The 22,741-nt window shown below is 32.1% G+C and overlaps 3 protein-coding genes across 4 annotated transcripts; 1 reads left to right on the forward strand and 2 right to left on the reverse strand.

The window, feature by feature from the left end:
- Nucleotides 1-2,439: 2,439 nt before the first annotated feature.
- LOC145609451 (pathogenesis-related protein 1-like) lies at nt 2,440-3,133 on the forward strand. Its single transcript, XM_081664933.1, has one exon. It carries the CDS (start codon nt 2,442-2,444, stop codon nt 2,979-2,981), a length of 540 nt encoding a protein of 179 aa, XP_081521059.1. The 5' UTR covers nt 2,440-2,441; the 3' UTR covers nt 2,982-3,133.
- A 2,437-nt stretch (nt 3,134-5,570) lies between these two features.
- LOC145609003 (uncharacterized) lies at nt 5,571-7,467 on the reverse strand. Its single transcript, XM_081664582.1, has 2 exons — nt 7,213-7,467; nt 5,571-6,277 (listed from the first exon to the last, which is right to left on the reverse strand). The coding sequence occupies exon 2, from the start codon at nt 6,230-6,232 to the stop codon at nt 5,819-5,821; it is 414 nt and encodes a 137-aa protein (XP_081520708.1). The 5' UTR covers nt 6,233-6,277; nt 7,213-7,467; the 3' UTR covers nt 5,571-5,818.
- A 2,773-nt stretch (nt 7,468-10,240) lies between these two features.
- Nucleotides 10,241-14,925, reverse strand: LOC145608199 (transcription termination factor MTEF18, mitochondrial-like). 2 transcript variants are annotated; one of them, XM_081663812.1, is made up of 4 exons: nt 12,715-14,925; nt 11,556-11,631; nt 11,096-11,177; nt 10,241-10,574 (listed from the first exon to the last, which is right to left on the reverse strand). In XM_081663812.1, the coding sequence occupies exon 1, from the start codon at nt 14,636-14,638 to the stop codon at nt 12,851-12,853; it is 1,788 nt and encodes a 595-aa protein (XP_081519938.1). In that variant the 5' UTR covers nt 14,639-14,925; the 3' UTR covers nt 10,241-10,574; nt 11,096-11,177; nt 11,556-11,631; nt 12,715-12,850. The 2 variants fall into 2 exon arrangements, with proteins under 2 accessions (XP_081519938.1, XP_081519937.1); XM_081663811.1 differs by lacking the exon at nt 11,556-11,631.
- Nucleotides 14,926-22,741: the final 7,816 nt, after the last annotated feature.

A 22,741-nucleotide genomic window follows, 5' to 3' on the forward strand; every position in this document is an offset into this window, starting at 1 on the left:
TGTGCACTGTATTAGGTTAACCAATTTTTAATAATTAAAAAATCTAACCAGATTTTTTCCGGATCTAGTAAGGATTCAGCTGAACACATACTGAAACCGCCACTGTTTGTTGATACGAGGTGCATAAAAACCTAGATTTAAATGGGAATTTGAAGTTATATTGATCTAAGTTTTGGAATAAGAGAAGATAACTAAATAAAGTACTCCATATAAATTAAATTGATGGGAATAAAAGAGATTGTCTAGAAAGAGGAAGAATCAAGTGAAGAAGACATATCAAAGGGTCAACGAAGATAAAGTAAAAAGGGTGATTCTTAGATGGAAAAAAATGGCCCAAACAATCCAATGTGTTATCCAATTTTTCAAATATTATTTAGGCTCAAAAATACAAAATCCTTTTCCCTCCATGTTTTTTTAAGTTTTATACTTCCCATTTTTGGCAGTGTTTTTCTAAGTGTTACACCTCCTTTTTTGGCAAAAAGTTACATTAAAATATTATATATCTCTCCTCTTATGGTCCCCACTCAAATCCACTACTACTTTTTTATTATATCTTTTATCTCACATTCATTACTTTTCAATAAAATATTAACCCCACTATTTTTCTTTTACAATTTTTTAATACTCCAACTACCCCACTTACCTCTTATTTTATTTATTTATTTATTTATTTTGAAAGATACCTCTTATTTTATTTAAGTTAATTAAATTGCCTAAAACTATGTGCCGGTCAAAGTGTAACACTTTAAAAAAACACGGAGGGGGTACACACTTTGCATTATTCGGTCATTGAATTTTACCCACTTTGGATAATTCAATTTGGGTTGAACTAAGTTGAACTGAATTGAACTTATTATTGCTGAATTGAACTGAACTGAATATTCTATGAGAGAAGGAAATTAAGAATTGAATTAAACTGAACTGAACTGAAAATAATCTGAAGACAACAAACCCTTATTGAAATTCTACCCTCCTTTTTTTAGAATTCTACCACTTTAATTTGCGTCAATGGGTCAATTAAATTTTACCCTTCTTAATTTTATTTTTATTTTTATTTTTATTTATTTATTTTTTTGTAATGGAAATTTTACCCATTTTGATTATTCGGTTATCTGTCCGTAATTTGGTAAACTCCATGCACGTATCATTAAATGGTTCTTTGGTGTGCACACATACCCTTTTTTTTTTAATACATTCCTCTATCAACTTTTAGTAGCATCAATTTGACTTCATAAACACTAACACACATCTATGATATAATAAGACAAATTTAACGCACAATTATGACTATGAATTTTTCATCTATTTCTAGATTTTAGAATAGTTTCTTTTTATTCCATTTTTGAAAAATTCACCTTATAGTACCATCTTACCCTTCTTACATTACAACATATACACCTTTTACATTCATTCTCTCACACTTACGGATCATTTATATTAAATTATTATATCCATACAAGTCAAAATTCAAATTGAAATTTCAAGTCAAATCGAATCAACTCGATCAGGCCACTTTTTTGACATCTTTACCTAAGTCTAGGCGCCTAATATACACCCTACACATCATATATATTAATCCTAACAGTGACACGAACAAATTAAAACCAAAAGTTTTGCACCAAAAAAAGTTATAATAAATAAAACAAGAAGTTGCCTCCACTAAATAGATTGACATATGAGTAGTAAGTACGTGTATATTGTATCATTGAATACATCTAGCCGATCTAGTTCAATTGGTTGATATTATGCTACAAGTAGAATATTTGACTGTCATAAATTCATGTTATCATTACATCATCTTACACTTATGCTCAAGTATATACATATTTTTTTCAAAAGAACCATGAAAGAAAAGAGAGAAAACTACTTAATCCCATGACATATACATCAATTAAATATTAGACCTTAGCATGTACTGATAGAGTATAAAACATATTCTTGGGCCTTAACCATCAGCTTAAGCTTTTGGTTGAGATGGTCCACTAACATGGTATCAAGAGCCAACGTGACACAAAGGTCACGGCTTCGAATCTCATCCACCCCCACTTTCAAGTGGAATATTAAGCGTTGGGTATGAGGGAGACCCATGCTGCATCCACACTTCTAGCCCAAACGGGCTCTCGTGTGAGGGGGCGTGATAGAGTATAAAACATATTCCTGGGCCTCAACCATCAACTTAAGCTTTTGGTTGAGATGATCCACTAACATGTACAACTTACTCCTATATCATCCCATATTCAAACATTATTATATTGTTACATCAAATCTCTTTATTCTTTCAAACATCGTGCCCTCTATTATCGAACATGCACCTCACAAACTTGTTCCTCAAATCTATGACCTTTTCTATATTTTCTTCTCACCATATCATATAAATTCCCTACCCCAAAAAATATGTCAACCAAAAAAATAAGCCCCAAAAAAATAAAGAAACAAAAAATATGGCCTCTTCTAAGGCTAAAACCGTAATATTTTCTCTCCTCCTAGTCTTTGCAACAACCCTATCCTATGCATCCGAGTCATCATACAACTACCACCCTTACTACTACTCCGGTGGTGGTGCCACTGGGTCCGATAAGGCCGCCTTCATGCAAGTCCACAACGAGGCTAGAGCAGCTGTAAGACTTCCTCCATTAACTTGGGATAATAGACTAGCTTCCTATGCTCAATCATGGGCTAACCAACGTATTAAAGATTGTCATTTGGTTCACTCGGATGGTCCCTATGGTGAGAACCTCTTTTGGGGTGGTGGTGGTTATTCAGCAGCTTTCGCGGCGAAAACATGGGTAGAGGAGCGTAGGTACTATAATTTGTACAGTAACTCTTGTGTTAATGGTATGGATTGTGGACATTATACTCAGATTGTTTGGAGGAAATCGACTCGACTTGGTTGTGCTAGGGTTACTTGTTATAATGGTGGTGTTTTTGTTATTTGTAACTATGATCCTCCTGGCAACTACATTGGCACCCGCCCCTACTAGTCATTTTTTGGAATACTCGTATTACTTAAAAGTATTTTCTATTTGGACAGTGATTGTCTCACAAATAAAAGTAATTTTTAGAGGTGGAGGATTTTTATTTTTAGAACGCCAATTTTATTGGTTGTTTATGGCGTTCTAGAAGATGTAGGCTAAAGGAGGGTTTATAGCTAGTCCTAATCAATAATTTAATATCTTATATATATGCTAACTCTTAACTATGTTCTTGTGGTGATTTCAGTTGATGTTGTGCCTGTGTGTGCTTTTTTATTTCTTTTATTTTCATTAACTAAATGATATATCCATCTATATGTATGTAACAAGTAAATTTTTGAAGAATGGGTATTTAATTTGTAGGATTTCAAATGAATAGTTGGACAAGATTTGGAAAACTCAAAATATTCGATGATCAAACATCTATATTTATAAGAAAATTTTCAGAAATCAATTTGTATAAGTATGCATAATTTGTGAGAATCGACCTTCTAAATATGGATGATTTTACAGGGTCCATTTAATAAACGACTACCATACATTAAACTAAGAGCGCAATATGATTGGTTGAAATTTTACACCTTATCGTTATTTTTTTATTTATTTTTTAATGCAAAAATTAATATTACATTCAAAATTTGTTGAGTTTATTCATCAATCCATTTAATGATTCCATATTAATTTTCGATTTGTTCTTCAAATTTTCAAGGACAATGGATGAATAATCCTTGGTTAACGAAGAATAAGCCGCATATATCTTTGAATATTTTGTGATAGCCAGTGCTACAATTAAAAGTGTTTTTTTGACAGGGCAATCGAAGAAGACAACCAATCTTTTTTTTTTTTTTTTTTTTTTTTTTTTTCGCATTCAGTTTTGATTCGTAAATCTGTAATTAGTTTTCACGAAGATTAGGGCATTTCAAAAATAATAAATCATTATCTAAGATCACCAAATCCATAATTTTGTTTAAGTAAGGAATGAGCCTAACTAATTTAAACCTCAACTCTCAAGCTTTCTTATTTCAGTTTTTTTAAGCCAAACACTTGAAAATGAGGTGGCCGGGGAGGGTAATGAATCCTTACCCCAAGCACTATACCCTAGTTGGGACTTGGAAGGTTTAGACCTTGTGATCTTAAGATTATATGATCAACTACACAAGCCTTGCTTGGTCCTTTTTCATGTTAGGGCTATAAAAGGAAATTTAGGGCAATAGAGAAACTATATAATCGGTTTCTTTGTGTAAATACAGAGCATTATGCAATCTACAAAGCAAGAAGCTGAGAGACATGCTTTGAATAGTGATGCCGCCCTACTTGATTAGTTTCCCCTTATACTGAAACACTAGTAATCTGAACTCTCCTTAATCCAAACTCGATTATTTTAGCTGCTCTACAGCTCTTTAGGCTCCTCAATGATCAAAATTAATTGTGATTAAACAAAAACTATGTTTTACTGCAGGTATAATATTGGAGTAGAACTGTGGAAATCTTTAAAATCATCACTAGCATATACATGTAATTTATACAACTGCACTGCATAATCGAGTAGTTTCACAATAACGTCATGAAATGGCCACAGTATTAAATGAGCGAATAAGGAAGATGATGAAATGAGTAAAGTAATAGCATAGCCTTAGATGATTAGATTTAAAGAAGCTTGCCTTGCGTGGGTTGCTGACAATTACAGATCATAGTATCAGACAGTAGAACAATGAGGCTTTACGGGGGAGATTAGAGTGATTGTGCAAGCGAAACACTTTATGAAGATTTAATACCAATTGCAATCATTGAAGCAAACCTAGCTTCTTGATTTAGACTTCGGGATGAACTAACCTGAAAACTGAAGCATAAGAAATGAGATATTATTTTGATATGCAAGCCTTACAAGAACTATAAGAAACATGTAATGAAGCCTCTTGCAGACTTTATGGAATAATTGCAAACCTCTGCTGATGGTTAACACCATTCATGAGTCACGCTTGTGTTGCGGAAGGCAGGTTGAAACTTAGGGCCAAACAGATGTACTTCTGATCAGAAAGACGTAATGAGATCACTAATTCAGCGAGGAAAGCATTTAGCTAGAGGAAGCCCCATGTAAGTTTTATGCACACAACCAAAAGATATTAGTAGTTCTTGCATTGTAATTTAAGGTAAACCTGGCAGCCAGTAAAATACTAAAATGACAGATGACATAATAGAGTAAAGATCAGCTAAGTGGTCAGTGGTCAGACAGTATAGAATGATGCGGGGCGTGGTTTGGGGGGTAGAAACTTACTTCATCGGTTCATCCAGCACATATTTTTTACTACCTCGGGCAAAATCTTGAGTTAAAATGCTTGTGCAACAGTTGTCGGATGAATTCAACCAAACTTTTTTTTATCAAACATCCTGCATAAAAAATGCTCAATTGTTCACAGCTTGCTCAGATAGCTAATTACCTCCGTTTGAAGCAACTGCTGCTTATGCTTCAGTGTGCAATTCGCAATATCTACACAGACACGTTTAACATTATCCTCAGATGCTCTGACGAGAAAAAAAATAGTTGAATGGCTGTTTAAAAATTAGACAGCAGGAAATTGAATTAAACGGAAATAGATGTCATCCAAATGACTAATGAAACTATACATTGCTTAAAAATTCTTCCAAATTTGAAATCAGCAAATTATGTTCATCAGAATAAAACCACAATCTCAATGGAGGGGGGGATTGAGCTTGAACAATTCACAAGAAACTGAAACTAAGAAAATGCTGAACACGAAAAATGAGCCAATACAGGTCGACCCTCAGCATAAACCATATGCCAACACAAAATGAGGGTGCTGAAAGTCATAGCAGACGCTTTCATTTCATTTGCATTTTACACCAACTTCAGCAGCACGATGAGGCTTGCTTTTTCTCCTGCTTCCAATTTGTCTAAACCCTACTGATTTCACAAAACCCTCAGTAATAGACTTTGGTTCTGCAACATTTTCCTCCTTGACGGAATCTAAATTCTCCGTCACTTGTGATGAATTCTTCCTTTTTGTTCCACTCACAGCAGTAAATTGACCTTTTGAGCTTCTACTCGTCATTGAACTGTTAGCATTTTCTTCACCGTTTGCTATCTTTGCACTCTCTACATCTTCGACCTCATCCTTCAGTGGCTTCTGTGGCCTCCCCCTTCTCTTAGATGCGGGAATGTTTTCATCTTTCGCGTTCTCTACATCATTGTGAGCTGTAACAGCAGTCTGCTTCTTGTCTTTTCCTCTACCTCTAACCATGATGAAAAAATTCGGATAAAAGCTCAAGACGATGGATTAACAAGCCTGCAAACAAAAACTAGCGAGTTTATAGACAACATCAACTCCTACTTAACACCTAGTACAACTTCTAAAGGAAGAATACAATAATGAACCATGTCCTCCTGTCAAAGTTCCATGACTAACAAATTTCAAACTCGAACTTCTACAAGAAGGCGGAACATAAATTCTATCATAACATATTAACATTCAAAAGTTCTGTAATGTTACTTCAGACTCGAAATTCTAAAATAGGGCGTAATTTCCTTTCATAACTTATTAACATTCATAAGTTCGATAATGTTAATTCAGACTCAGAATTCTACAGCAAGTGGAACATAATCTCTATCACATTCATATTTCCTCTAAAAGTTACAGATTTAAACTCCTCAAACTCAGCCAAGTCAAAAACTCTAAATATTCATTCATTTCAATACAAAATGCTGAAAACTAAAGTATTTTATTGCAATACTAGAGCAAGCTATAATCTGGAGAAAAATCAACTGCATTACACTTAAACTCACAGAAAATTTTGTTGAACCCTGATCTTTCTTGACCAATCAGAATTCAGAAACTGTTATCAAACAAAACAATCCCTTTTGATGAGATCAGAATCAAAATATATCTCAACCATAATTCATGCTCAAAACTTAAGCTTTAAATATAAATTCAAAATCAATAAACCAAAGAAAAAAAAAAGGTCACCAATTTCATTCAATACCATTATACAAAAGCATTGAAAAATCTATATCCTTCAATTATAACTATAGTTAAGGGAAGAAGACAAATCATATAACCCAAATAAAATCAAATTTTCAATGACAACTAAATTCGATAAGACAGAAATCCAACTAAAACAATGAAGCATGCAAAAATAAATAAGAAAGACACACATAATAAATCAAATTAATTAAATTTTTGCATTGATCCCAACAAAATTAAAATAATTACAAGAAGCTGACCTCAATAGATGACAACCATCATTAGAATTAAAGAGGAAAATCAAAATGTAATTAATTAAAAACCCAACAAGAAAAAAAAAAAAAATATTGAGTTTAATTTTGGCAAAAAGTAAGAAGATTGGTAGAGTTGGTTGAAAATTATGATCTGGGTAAAGAAAAAAACTAAAGACCCAGATCAAAACATGATTAAGATATTGTGATTTGAAAAGATTGAAAAAGAAAGAAGTGGATTTTTTGAGGGGTTTTTCTATTGAAGTATACCAGGGGCTGAATGAGGGGAGAGTGTGAGAAGAGAAGAGGAATTAAAAATGATGGAAAGTGGAAAAAAAAAAAAAAAAAAAAAGGGAAGGCAGTATTATGTTTAATTGTTGTATTGAAAAGTTGTGGGTTGTTCAGGAAACAAGAAATGAAAGGGCAAACAAGATTGCATAGTAAATTGGATTAGTAGTGTAGTACACTTGGGTTTGGAAGTTATCTTCATTCTTGCATCATCTATTTGTAATTCTTATTTGGCCACTCTATTTTCTTAACCTTTGATTTGTACCTCGATTCGTTTATGTCCACTGGATCAAGTAAAATTAGCTCGAGTTTATATTTAAGACATAACTACATCATTTTATTTAAAAAATTATACATTAAAATGAATCTACTAAGAATATGATGATATGGCTAAACTTTATTACGTTAATTAATATTTACTCCGTAACGTCTTATCATAAATTCAATATATACAAAGTAATATTTTTCTGTTCTTTTTTTTTTTTTTTTTTTTTTTTTTACTTGATCTAATTTGACTTTTGCATTATACATACATTCACCAAATTTATAGTATGGGAAACTAGTATATAATATCTTGTCAAAACCAATTAACCAAATATATAGGTTTCACTCCTTAAGCATCCTTATAATAGTTAAATTTTTACACTCCTTAAAATAAAAGATTCCAAACGTAACCAACAAAAAGAGATAGTGGAAATACTATTTAGGAGGCGTTTGGTTCAAACGATAGTATGGGTTTGGAATGAGGAATGAAACCTGGGTGGTATGGGGTTGGAACTTGATACTTGATTTCATGTGTTTGGTTTTTATCTAGGAATGATAGTTTTCCTTTTAATTTTAAACCTAAAGGTATGGGTATGAGCCATACCCACCTCCCCCCTTGGGTGTCAAAAACCCATACCTTGAGGGTTTGAGGTATGAGTTTGAAAAATGAAATTTCAAGAAACAAACACAAGGTATGGTTTTGGTTATTCCAAACCCATACCTTATACCTAATATGCTTGAACCAAACACCCCCTTAGAAACTGGTTTTAATAATTTATACTACGTATCTTGTAATTGTGTCATTTCGTATTTCTCTATGTCAATGTCTAATGTGTCCCTAGGTTTTTTTTCTTTTCTTTTTATGAAATCAGCATTTTAGGAAATTATTGGAAAATAAATTATCATAGTAAATTGTATAAGTAACAATCTTTACCTTCATTAGATTGATACTTCCTCCGTTTTCTTTCACTTGCAACACACCTTTTAGGCACGCAGTTTTAGGAGATGATTAATGAGGGTAAACGAGCGATTTTATCAATATAATTTTTACACGAAGATTAGAATAGGGTTAAGTATCATTTGTAAAAATTATAATGAATAATTTATCCGTTTACATTACATAAACCCAACCTCAAAACACGTGCCACAAGGCTGTGTTGCAAGTAAAAAGAAACGGAGGAAGTATACAACTAGTCAACTAGATAATATGGCAACAAATCACTGAAAAGTGTAATCTGTGTGAAATATATATTAATTTTTTTTATTATAAGAATACAATCGTTATTGACTTGACATTAGACATGTTCAACGGGCTGGATTTAGGTTGGGCCGAGCTAAGGCTAATCTGAAATGGGTTGGGCCATGGGTCACTAGGCCTGACCTGACCCGGCCCATCTTAACTTTGCAAAACAAATTACAACACCCCATTTAAGCTTCTTCTATCACATGAATACATGATCTTATAATTAAGTTCATAGGAACTTGCTAGCATACATATTGAAAGTTCAAAGTCAAGCCTCAAGAACTTAAAACATGACAGTACACTTGCATATACACACAAATTTTACCAAGAAAAAGGCTCCAAGCCAAATAGGATTTGAGTACCCAAGGTTTGACAGAACTCAGCCATAACATCTAATAGAGATGGTACTCCTCAGCTCTGTAGAACTTTTTTGCGGGCAAAATCTCAGTCGCGATCTTCCTGTTCAGAATCTTTTGCTGATGATCATTCCCCTGAAACCAATTAGTTCCCCTGTAATTTGGGAGGTGTCATTGTAACACTGAAATAACATATGTTAGTCTTAGCAAAGCCATCCCCTTTTCTTCCATAACAACATAGAAATGCTTCTGTTCACAAATTATCCAGCTAAAAACACTGTGATTTCTACTTCATGCATTAAAAGATGAAGTCACAAGAATGAGCAATAAGGCAATCTGATGGTGAGAATTCCCCACATCATCAATCCAATGTAGATCTCGATTTTAACAATTTTGTGTATTTGCTCCAACCTACTCTTCAGATGTGTGATATTTAAAGTGAAGGTGAGAAATGCTCCTTCGCTCTACAGTCTACATGCTGAACTTCCAAGTCCATCGTGCTAATCATAATGACTAAGTAGGAACAACAATGAGCAAGCAAAACACAATTTTTTTCCTAGCATGTTTCATGTCCCTTATGGTTATTTGATTATATTATTACACTCTAATAGCAACATATTTACATCTACATTATCACTTCAAACGGCAGGATTGATTGTGAGAGCCAACTGTGATGACTGTCCAACCATGACAAGCCGGAGCTTGCCAATTAGTATGCTTTAAATTTGCTATAGTTTTGTACATTGTTAATTTGTTCTAGTTTAATAACCTTAAATACAAGGAGTGAAACAATAATTATAGATAAGTGAAACTCAAAACATTTATCCCCTGCCAAAGATTTTCAAGAGGGTTCAGCAAATCAGACACCTCTTTGTAATACCTTGCTTCTCTTATTTTTCATTTTTCCTCTTCATTAAAATCTCAATAGAAGCAACTAAAAGCCATGTATTAGTGTGGAAACAGTGAGCTACACGCCTACACTGGTGAAAATTACAGATGAATGGAGTTAAATACATTCCTAAAAAAAATGAGAAGTTATTTTACAAGCAGACATGAAATCTCAAACTTGAACCGATATTCAGTATCCATTTCATCTACTTCCTTCCTGAAACCAGAGCTCCAACCAGAGCCAATAATGACATTCGTACATGCAAAATTCGAAGTAGAAACAGCAAAGAAAATGTACTTCAGATCAGCAGTTCTTGATTTATAGCTTGAATCTACAAGGATGAGATAAAGAAGAAAATTTCAGAAAAAGATTTTACCATCACAGACATAGATAGAAATGGCCAAATTGGGAACCTAGGTTGCTATTTGAATATTAACTACAGCGTTTAAAATAAATAAAAATAAATAAATAAAATAAAGGAAGAAAGAGTTGTACACTGTATAAAGGATCAATTGTTAAAAAAAGAAGAGGGCTTTGGGGGAGCATATCAGGAAGCAGTAAGGGTATTATTTGTCCTTCCTCCAAACAAAGAAAAATAAAGATCGTGTTAATGCCCAAAGGCACCTGATTCAATTATAGCACCCTCAACTCAAAATATTTATCATTCTATTTTCTGCACTTCCTTGGATAGAGGAAGTCTCCATATCTTTTTTTTTTTTTTTTTCGTTCTTTTTTACTAATTTGGGTATGCAAATGTAAGAGAATCCTTCAAGCTTTGAAAATATATTATGGAGGGAAACAGAACACGATTCAAATATTAGATAAACAGTAATTGTGTTGAGTTGTGCTTACAGAGTTACGTATGAAATCCCAAATAGTCGGAAGCCAGCACAGAGAGCAGCATTGCTTGATGGTATATAGTTCAGTGTACAACCTGAAAACAGAAGTTTTTTTTCTTCAGTTGGTATACTCTAAAAATTTTCTGGCAAAACAACAAGCCACAGTTAGAGAATAAACTGAAGGCCATAAAATTACATTCAATAATACCACTCTAGAAATGATGTTTTTAGAATATCAGATTTAAATATAGATGCAAGGGATCTTTCCTTTTCACCGCCATTTTATTAGCCTGTATAGCATAGACAAGGGCATTTTTTCTGCTGCACTTAAGACAAGCTACAGCAAGGATATGGGTGTTCTAATACCCGACACTTGAGCTTGGAAACTATGGGATGCACCACAACGTCCACAAGTAAAGACCTGAAATACAGTAAGAGCACATAGAAGACTAGAAGAGGGGAGGACCACCAACCTTGAATGAAGCAGATCTACTATCTTTGCAACAACAGAAAGGAAACGTTTTTCCCTATATCCCTCCCTCTGGAGTTCTGTATTCAGGGGAGTAGGAGTTTGTCATAAAACAGTATTTAAAATGTGGATCATAAAGCCTACATGATGAGTGTGAGTGAGGAAACTTTGACAGATGGGAAGAGAAAATGAAGGATCTATTTCCATTGTTCAAGTATGAAATGGGAAAAGGAAAAGAAAGAACTTGGAGGAATTCATTTTCCTTGAATAATAACTAGTCTCTCCATAATGGTAAATTTTGGAAGTAAAATGTAAGTCAACTCCTTCCCTTTCCTCTCCTCCTAACCTTTTTTTTTTTGGAGGATTCCCCTCCTTCCAACTGATATTGCAAAACAAGCACACTCTGAAAAAAAGGAATCTCGACATCAAAAGATTCATTTTTTAAGATTATTGACCAAACCAAGTTATTTAGTAGATTCTGTGCTTAGGGGCCCCAGGACATAGGTAATTGAGCTTAATATCTAAAAATGAATTCCGTGTTTTTACATTTTAGATTATTCTGATATAAACCGTAATACAGAATTTATGATGCTATGTGTCCCATCTTCACACTCACAGTTACAACAGAGTAGGCCACAGCAAGGCAGAGACCTGGATAACATTACCTTCATGCAATAATTATACACTTGCATTAGTAGCCTATAGTTGCTGCAGAAGGCAAAGCTAAACAGTACCAAAGCATAACCACAAAACTCTCTGTTGGGCTGAACTGTTAAGCACGCACAACGTTTTTCATATAGCCTAAAATCCTAAAATCCCAAATAATAATTACGAAAAATAAAGAAAATTAGCACAACCCTAATATACAAAAATGCTGCAAGTCAGAAAACTGGAACTACGTTCAAAGAACCTTGACTATTGACATCTCTAGTCTCCTATTCTTTAAAATCTGATTATCTAAGCATAAATTAAAATTCATGTTAAAACATTCAAGGCACCTAGCTTAGTAACTTCACTCTAAAACCTAGGCAGAACAGATATTGAAAGAAAAATCTTACAAAGTATGCACTCAAATATTCAGCTGCAACATATGTTCAAGAACCAAGATAAAACATAAACAAGACAAATGGATGATGTAAGCTCTCTTAGTGATTACGGAGTACCTGTCAAGTACTGAACACACTTTGTGATTATGCTGAATAGAGTCCAAAAGCTTTGAGACTTGGGAGTAATAATGGCTGAAAATCTGAATCAGTTTCTCAGCATGCACAAGTGAACTGTGCTAATGAGCAGGGAAACTTATTTCACATAAATCGTCTTCTTCAACTCCTGCCACACATCAAGGCCTCTAGGATGTTTATTTACATACTTCTTCACAAAAAATGAGTCCGTGCATCCAATTATGGTACTCAAACTCAATGTACCGCAAACAACATTTTGATTGACAAGCCAAGTGTACATAGAAAATCTAAGCTTTACCCTTTCCATTGTATAGGCAATGAACCCTGGGAATGGTTTCAAACTTGACACTGGATAGCCTAAATCATTAACGAGATATCTAATCTTTGTCTCTATAACTTCCTTTGATTGATTGAGAATCTGTGGTGCCGCTTTTGTCATCTGTGCAACATCCCCTTCACTGAGCCCTGCTTTGACAAGACAGTCAAATCTCTCACAGAGTTCCTCTCCTTTGCCGCGGAATAGCTTTAGTGCCTTTTCCATTTCTTTTGAATGTTCTGTGAAGCCAATGCTTGATAAGAATTTAATCCTCTCCTTGCGAGGACACATTCTAGTCTCAGGCAATCGCTTAATTTTTGCTCTCAAAACCCAATTCTTTAGCACCAACGGATTTTCTATAATGATTTCACACAAGCGTTTCTTTCCTATGTTCAAATTACAAATTAAACTGTTTGCTTTCTTCACTGAGCATGAACCCAGCAACATGACATGTGTTTGAATAATATTTTCAATATTCAAAGCATCCATGTCTAATTCACAAAATAACTGAAAAGCACGTCCAAGATTCTGAACAAATTTTCCAACTTTGATTTGTGGAAAGTGAATAAACAGTGAGCATATGTCATTCTTCGTGCATCCAAATTTTATCAGAAACCCAATCAATGTAAAGGTGAATCGACCTGAATGATCAAATAAAAGTTCTGGATGTCGCCTCAACAAATTCCCCAACTCCTTGTTTTCACAGCCTATATCATTCAGCATATGTAGCAACTCAAAGATTTGTCTCCAATTGTAAAAAGCATTCTCCAATAAATGTTGCTCAACCCATTCATATGCAAAACCAAGGACCTGCAACTTTACTACCACCTTAAAAAACTCTTTTCCCCCACCATCAATCAAAAGACAAGGGTTAAAGACAACAGCCTTAGCTATAACAGGTTTACTTAACCCGAGCTCCTCAAATTCTCGTAGCTTCGATATCAAAACCCCATTACCATATCGAAACACCTCTCTTGCCCCTCTATATATCCTTCCTATATGATAGCGATTAACCCCATATTCACACAAAACAAAGTAGTTGTCAAACAAACCTTCCTCATCACTCAAAAACATCAAATCACGCGGAAGTTGTGCAACAAACTCAGAGGGTTCCAACCCTATACTTTCGAAGAACGGTTCGAATTCATTAATAGGATGGTAACGCAAGAAACGAGCCACAGAGCGCCCAATTTCAGGCTCATTCTTGACATTATCTACCAGCTTCCTCAAAAATTGAGGGGAATTTTTGCTCATATGCTCAGCATCCAAAAAGGGTAAGCTTCTAGTAGAATGCAAATAATCTAACAATGCACCTTGAGCCTCTTTCTTAATAGTTTTAGAAAATCTACGAACTGTATCACCATTATTGGAAGTTGAACTCCCTTGAATACCTTCATTTTGCTCAAAATTAACATTCATAGTACTGATTAAACTAGAATAATGCTGTACATTACTATACTTACAATAACATGGAAAATTACTTCGAAAAATAGGGTATTTTGATGGCAATTTTAAGGGGTTTGGGGGAAAATCAAAAGAAACCCATCTGAGAATAGGATATAATCTAAGTTTACGATAATGGGTCATCATTAATTTGTATTACAGTGTTTCAAAAAAAAAAACAAGCAATCATAATTTGGAGCTCGAAGAAGACATCAATGGCGGATTTTTACCTGGATTTTTTTGCAAAAATTGAAGTGTAGGAAGCAACAACCAAAAACAGGATGCAAAAGAGGAGGAGAAAGCGGCGACGGCAGAGGCGTCGGAGTAGGAGAAAGCGGCGACGCCGGTGGAGGAGAGAGTGGTAGTCAACAGCGACAGGGTGGAGACGTGGAGGGGTTGCGCTGGTAAAAAGTAGAAATGTTTATTTTTTTTACTTTGTTTTATAATTTCCCCCATTTTTTTCTTTTTAAAAATTGATTGAAAAAGAGAGAAGCTTTTGTTGTGGTGGTGAATAACTGACTACTCCCTCCGTTTTTTTTTTTTATTTTTTTTATTTACATCACTTGGGAATGCACATAGTTTTAGGAGATAAATATAATTTTGTGCGTGGGTGAATAAATTATTAAAATAAAAGTATGAGGGATCATGAAAGAAAAAGTATGTGAGAGATAATAGATATTCTATTATTAGAGTGAGTACCATAGATGAGAGAGAAATAATAAAATAATTTAAGTGGGGTTTAAAGTAAAGGAGAGAAATAATAAAATATAGTATAACTTTACCAAATATAGAAGTGATGCATTTAAAAAAAAACACTCATAAAAGAAAAGTGATATAAATAAAAAAAACAAAGGGAGTACTATTCATTTGTTTAAAGAGTTAACATTCGAAAAGGGTATTCGAATCGAGAACTCCAGACTACTGTCATCTTGGGGAGATAATGATGATAACAAAAACTATTGTCAATTGGCTTGAGTGCATGACATCTGTTGTAGCAACCAAACTAACCATGTAATCAAGCTAGCTTAGACCTTTGTGGGGTTAGTTATAGCATGCTATTGACTTCTTGTGGAGAAAAGAAAATCATTGTTTGCAAGGTAAAGTGAGTTCTTCCCTTGTTGCTTTGAAACATATGAGTTACTTGGACCTTAGCCTAAATATTTTCCTCAATGCTTTGAAACAAATCATTGAATTTAGGCTTTGAATTGAAAAAATATGTTTAGTTGTGAGTTTCTAATATTTCAAACAAGTTATAGAATTTGTAAAGTACAAATAGATAGATTTATTAATTGATAAAATATGATTAATAAACTCCTATGTATAGAGTTTTTTTTTTTTAGATTTGCATTATCTCTTTTCATGAAAATAATATAAACCTATGATTTTATTTCAATTACACAGCTAGAAAAGTCTTGACATTTCTAAATTAAGAAGATTAATCAGACTATAAAATGAAAGCTAATTGAACATACAATCAAATCAAATAGTCTAATTAATTAAATTATACTCCTTAATTAAGAGCAATGGAAGCAAGTGGTGGATCAAGAATCTTCCTTTTGGCTTTTTTCATCTTATTTTCTCTCCTAGTCACGGCACACTGTAAGTTTTGAAATGATTTATATAAACATTAGTTAATTTTTTTTTTTTTTTCCAAATTTCTAGTTTCCCATTGTAGGTTTAAAAATTAAACAACATAATTTTTCATTTATTTAATTCAACATTTTTGTCCTTTTTACTCACTTTTGATTGAAAGTTGAACATGCTAGCACAAATATTGATATTTCCTTACTTTGATCCCTTTAATTTCCATTAATCCTATCTCTAAATAATAATATTGATACTATATATATGACAAAATCAAACAAGTTTAAGATATTCAATTCCCTTACAAAAAATTAATCAAGTTTATGATACATTATTAAATATATATGTTAATCTTAGTGATCTTCCTTCCTATTATGACTCCGAACATTTCAAAATCAATATCAATATTATTTTAAGAATCCCCTCTTATTTATTAGTATAATAGTGTTTCCTATATATCTCTTTTCGTGATTTTTTTTTTCTATAGTTTCTTTAATTTCATAGCTAGGAAAATCTTGACATTTTAAAAGTACGAAGTACATTCAGTCTATAAATTGAAAAATGGATTAGCACACAATGTATTGTACTCGCTTAAATCATTCATCCTTAAATCAGATTGTTTAATTAATTCGTTAATAATACTCCATAAGAGCAACGGAAGCAAGTGGTGGATCAAGAATCACCCTTTTGGCTTTTTTTTTTTTTTAATCTTTTTTTCTCTCCTAGTCATGGCGCATTGTAAGGGTGTTTTTCAATTCCTACTTTACATGAAGTTTTAATATCTAATCTGTTTCAAAGAATAAAAGAAAACGGTTTATTTGTCACATGCGTTTAATTTATAATATATATATTTGCCACATGCGTTTAATTTATAATATATATATATATATATATATATATATATATATAGGGGAGGGATCCGGTAAGAACCCCTAGATATATAAGAACCCTAGATATATAAGAATCCATCTCAACCGTAGGATCAAATTGTTTTAGACGGTTAAGATTAAAACACGTGTCCAACTTTTTCAACCCCTTACCCACCTCCCAACCTTTTCTCTCTCCTCTAACTTTCACTCTCTTCTTCCCGATTTTCTCATTTTCTCTCTCCTAAAACCCCCAAAAATCTGATACAAGTTGCAATTTGAAGGATTTTCGCTTCAGGTATGTTTTTCTTTTCGATTTTGTTCAAATTTTCATGAAATTAGCATGATGTTCAAGTGAATTTGCAGTTTTAATTGGTGATTTTTGCAATTTTTAGGGTTCGGATTTAGGGTTCTATTTTTGCGATTTTTAGGAGTCGATTTTTGCGTATTATTTTGTGCGATTTTTGAGTTGGATTTTTCGTATGGAGTTTGATTATTTTGAGTTCGAGTTTAGCAAATTTAGGGTTCGAATCTTTGCGAATTATTTTGTTCGATTTTTGCGAATTATTTTGTGTGATTTTTGCGAATGATTTTCGATCGATTTTTGTTCGATTTTCGATCGATATTTGTTCGATTCTTTTCAGACTTTTCTATTGAATACATTCTGTTATGAGAGAAGGTTTATGGTCCATGTTTGGGTTATGTGTTATGCTAGCGGTTTGAGAGAATAAATTGTGATTTGTGGCTAATTAATGGGTGCTTACTGCTCAAGAGTAGATTTTTTTTTGTGGATTTATGTACTGTGCTTTGCATTATTAGTATCCCTGGCTGCCTCTAGTCTCATTGTGTTGTTTCTATTGAAATTAATATTTTGTTGTTTGCTTGACATGTTTTGAATTGGATTGTGTCTGGGTTCTTATTTACTAGAAGAATCTTAAACAGCTTCGAGCATTAGGATTCTTAATTTTATTTCGGTAGAGGTTGGGATTTGTTTTTAGTAATACTGGGAGCATAATCAAGCCCATTAAACACTATGCTGATTATATTCAGCCTGGCTTGTGATTTGTGATTGTTTGGGTGTGATTTTTCATCCATACGAAGGCTTTTTTTTGGTCTTGAAGGTATGGTGGTTTGAGTCTGACTAAAGAAGGATTTCCATTGTGCTCTTCATTAATATATAATATGCTTAGTTTTAATCTCTGCATTTACTGGTAGTTTCTCTTCGTGTAGTAGTAGTGACCGCTGAGTAAAGGTGTCAAAAACTAACCTGACCCGATCAGAACCTACCAGAACAAAACCTGATTAACATTTCGACTTTTTAGACACGCTAATTTAGCGTGGCTCATTTGAAATAGCCCTGATCCAACTCACCGAACCCAGAGTTAGTTACCGGAATTGATCCCTCTTGGTGGGCCATAATTTAGGTCTAACAGCACACTTGATGAGCACTATTGAAAAATAATGATCGTAGGGTGATTGAACTTATTACCGTATCAAATATTTCGTACGTGTTTATACTTGTATAATTGATGCCTGAAATGTAGTTGCTATTCAAAGCCATGAAAAATATTAATTGTTTTCTAATTTTAGGTATATTATGCTTATGCTCTTAATTTAGATGTATTATGTTCTAAAGATTTATTTGTGTTGTGGGCTGCGTGGCATTGTAGAAACAAAGGCATCTTTGAGCAGGAATCGTTTAATGTTGTTGAGGTAGCAAGAGGGTGGATGAATTACGTCAGAGAGAGCAATGAGTATGCATCTAAAGTGACACAAAGGGCTGCTCCTACTGTGTGTCGTGCTCCTAGCTCTTGGTCTTGTCCAAATGTTGGGATGGTGAAGGTGAATTGTGATGCTCATATGGGTGCAAAAACAGGCTTGGGCGTGGTTATTAGAAGCGAGTAGGGGCTGCTTCTTGCTGCTGCTGTCCGTCAAGTGGGTGCAGGGTGGGACATGGGAGCTGCTGAAGCTGCTGCATGCAGGTTTGGCTTGCAGCTTGCCAGAAGGCTGGGCTTCACAGTTGTTCACCTCGAGTCAGATGTTGTGATGGTGGTTAATGCAATTAAATCGAAGGCTAAGGGATTCTCTCCTATTTTCTTGCTTTAAATGTAGGTGTATTATGTTTATATTTATGTTCTAAATTTGTCATAGAGGTAAAACATTTAGCATAATGATCTAGGGTGGAAAAAAAATAAAAAATTTAGAATATTGGGAAAAAATAAGAGCATAGAAAATAAGTTTAGAACATAGGAAAGCAATTTAAAACATAGGAAAAAAAATTTAGAGCATAAGGTGAAAAAAATTAGAACATAGGTTAAAATTTAGAACATAGATAGAAAAAATTTAGAACATATATAGAAAAAATTAAGAACATTGAAAATAAATTTAGAACATAGAGAAAAATTTCGAACATAGGAAATATATTTCGAACATAGACAATAATATATAGAATATAGGAAAATAATTTAGAACATAGTAAAAATTTTAGAACACATGCAAAAGAAAACTTAAAACATAGGAAAAAAAATTTAGAACATAGGTAGAAGAAAATTTAGAACATAGGCTAAATAATTAAAACATAGAAGAAAATTGAAGGCACATGTTTAGAACATAGGAAAAAAATTTAAAGCACATGTTTAGAACATAAGAAAACATTTAGAACATAGACAAAAATATAATTTAGAACATAAGAAGAAAATGTAGAGCACATGTTTAGAACATAGAAAGAAATTTAGAACATAAGAAAAAAAAATTAGAACATAGACAAAAGAATTTAGAACATAGGTAAAAAGAATATTTAGAACATAGAAAAAAAAAACTTTAGAACATAGGTAGAAAAAATTTAAAACATAGGAAAATAAAACTTTAGAACATAAGTACACTAAATTTAGAACATAGGAAAATAAAACTTTAGAACATAAGTAGACTAAATTTAGAACATATGAAAATAAAAGTTTAGAACATAAGTAGACTAAATTTAGAACATAGGAAAATAAAACTTTAGAACATAAGTAGACTAAATTTAGAACATAGGAGTAAGAAAAAAAATTTAGAACATAGAAAAAAAAATTTCTGTTTATGTTCTAAAGTACGTAGTATGATTATGCAAATCTTTCTAATATTCTTGTTCATGGTTTAGAACAAATTCAGTATATTTTAGAACATATGCTAAACCTATTAGCTCAATTGGCAGAGCACTATGCAAATGCATAGAAGATGTAGGTTCGATTCCTACATAGGTTAACTCTATAAATAATTTCAAAAACAACTTAACTCACATACAACCGCTTGTCTTGACACAATGAAAATGAACCTACGTGGGATTCGAACCCACATCTTTTGTGCATTTGCACAATGCTCTATCCGTTGAGCTAGTAGGCTAATGTATATAAATCATTCTTTTATATTCTAAGATTTTCTATTATGTTATAAAGTTTGCTATTATGTTCAAAAGTTTTCTATTATGTTCTATTATATTTTTCCCCTTATGTTCTAAAGTTTTCCCTTATGTTCTAAAGTATTTATATTATGTTCTAAAGTTTTCCCATATGTTCTAAAGTTTTCCCTTATTATGTTCTAAAGTTTTCCCTTATGTTCTAAAGTATTTATATTATGTTCTAAAGTTTTCCCATATGTTCTAAAATTTTCTATTATGTTTTATTATATTTTTTACTTATGTTCTAAAGTTTTCCCTTATGTTCTAAAGTATTTCTATTATGTTCTAACATTTTCTATCTATATGTTCTAAAGTATTTCTACTATGTTCTAAATTTTTCCCTTATGTTCTAAAGTTTTCTATTATAGTAAAAAAAAAAACAATTTGAAATTAAAATCCAATAATAGAAAAACTCAAGCAAGAAAAAAAAATTTGGAAAAAAAAATTGAAAATGAAAACTAGAAACTTAATAAAAAAAAAAGCGAAAAAAATTAGGGAAAAAAAAGAGGAAAAAAAAACGAAATAAAAATAAAAAATTGAAATCGAAAAAAAAAATGAAAAATAAAAAACTTGAAAATAAAAATCGAAAAAAAAAATGGAAAATGGACAATAAAAAAAAAACTGGAAAATATAAATAACAAAATGGAAAATCGAAAAAAAATTGAAAAATAAAAACAGAGGAAAAAACGAGGAAAAAAAACGAATTAAAAATAAAAAATTGAAATCGAAAATAAAAAAACTGGAAAAAAAACGAAAAATAAAATAAAAAACTTGAAAATAAAAATCGAAAAAAAAAATGGAAAATGGACAACAAAAAAAAAAAAAAAAAAAAAAAAAAAAAAAAAAACTGGAAAATATAAAAAAAACAAAATGGAAAATCGAAAAAAAAATTGAAAATAAGAAATCGAAAAAAATGGAAAATCGACAAAAAAAAAAAAAACTGGAAAATAGAAAAAAAAATCGTAAAAAAACAATTGAAAATAAGAAATCGAAAAAAAATGGAAAATCGACAAAAAAAAAACTGGAAAAAAGACTGAAAAATAGAATAAAAAAATGGAAAATCGAAAAAAAAATCATAAAAAAAATTGAAAATAAGAAATCGAAAAAAAATGGAAAATCGACAAAAAAAAACTGGAAAATAAAAATAAAAAAAAAACTGGAAAATCGTAAAAAAGAATCGAAAAAACAACTTGAAAATAAAAAATCGAAAAAAAAAACTGGAAATTAAAAAAATATATTATTAAAAATCGAAAAAAAATAAAAAACCAAAAAAATAAACTTTAAATCGCCAAAAAAAAAAATTCAACAAAATCGAACCAAATATAAAAACAATTGAACTTAAAATGGCAAAAAAAAAATAAATAAACTTACCAAGTTCTTGAGGTAGAGGAGAGAGAACAGAGAAAATGCTGAGGAGAGAGATTTAGGGTTTTCTTTTATTTAAAGATTGAAAAAGAGTTATTAAAATTACAAAAATGCCATTACTAAAAAGGGATTTTAGATGGTTAGATCAAAATCATTGAACGGTTGAGATGGATTCTTGTATAAGATTGGATTCTTATATAGAGGATGGTTCTTATATGAGCCTTCCTCTATATATATATATATATATATATATATATATATATATATATATATATATATGTTAGAGATAATATCGGAAAATATATGTGTGATATATTTTCCATATTGATCTTATTAGGAGAATAATATATTTAGGTTTATTATATGTTAAGATATTATTTAAGTATATCTTTTAGGAAGATTGTTTCCTATCTTATGTTCTTAGGTTTTGTATAAATACTCTACCTATTGATGAATAATAAACAAGCCATTCTATTCACTTTCCTCTCTAATTTAACAATATATGTATGTATATATACTCCCTCCGTCCCAAAAAGAACGACCCATTTGGGTTGATTACGCGGGTATTAAGGAAGTTAAGTAAAAAGAAGTAAAAGTATATTGGAAAGATAAATTTACATGAGGTTTGCAAAAAAATAAAGAGAGAAAGTAATAAAATAACATGGAAAATCAAATTTTTATATGGGGAAGCTAATTTTGCACAAATATTGTAGCAAATTGGTGAGTGTTTTAATGCAAATGGGTCATTCTTTTTGGGACAAAGTTTGGCCAAATGGGTCATTCTTTTTGGGACAAAGTTTGGCCAAATGGGAAGCTAATTACATGTTTAATTGTCCAATTATCAATTCATAAACCCTAATTTTTCAAATTGAGCAAAAACCCGCAAATTGATTACCCAAACCATAATTAAACTACTCAATTCAGTTCGTTGTAGGTTAGATGTAGCAATTATAACCTAATTTGCGAAATTTTTGTATTTGAAATCAAATTTAAAGATGA

This window comes from Chenopodium album, chromosome 23 (assembly GCF_948465745.1).
Source record: "Chenopodium album chromosome 23, dcCheAlbu1.1, whole genome shotgun sequence".
In the NCBI taxonomy this organism is placed as follows: Eukaryota; Viridiplantae; Streptophyta; class Magnoliopsida; order Caryophyllales; family Amaranthaceae; genus Chenopodium; species Chenopodium album.

Coding starts and splice junctions, on each gene's coding strand:
- LOC145608199 (XM_081663811.1), bottom strand. CDS start 14,638: ATGATGACCCATTATCGTAAACTTAGATTATATCCTATTCTCAGATGG.
- LOC145609451 (XM_081664933.1), top strand. CDS start 2,442: ATGGCCTCTTCTAAGGCTAAAACCGTAATATTTTCTCTCCTCCTAGTC.
- LOC145609003 (XM_081664582.1), bottom strand. CDS start 6,232: ATGGTTAGAGGTAGAGGAAAAGACAAGAAGCAGACTGCTGTTACAGCT.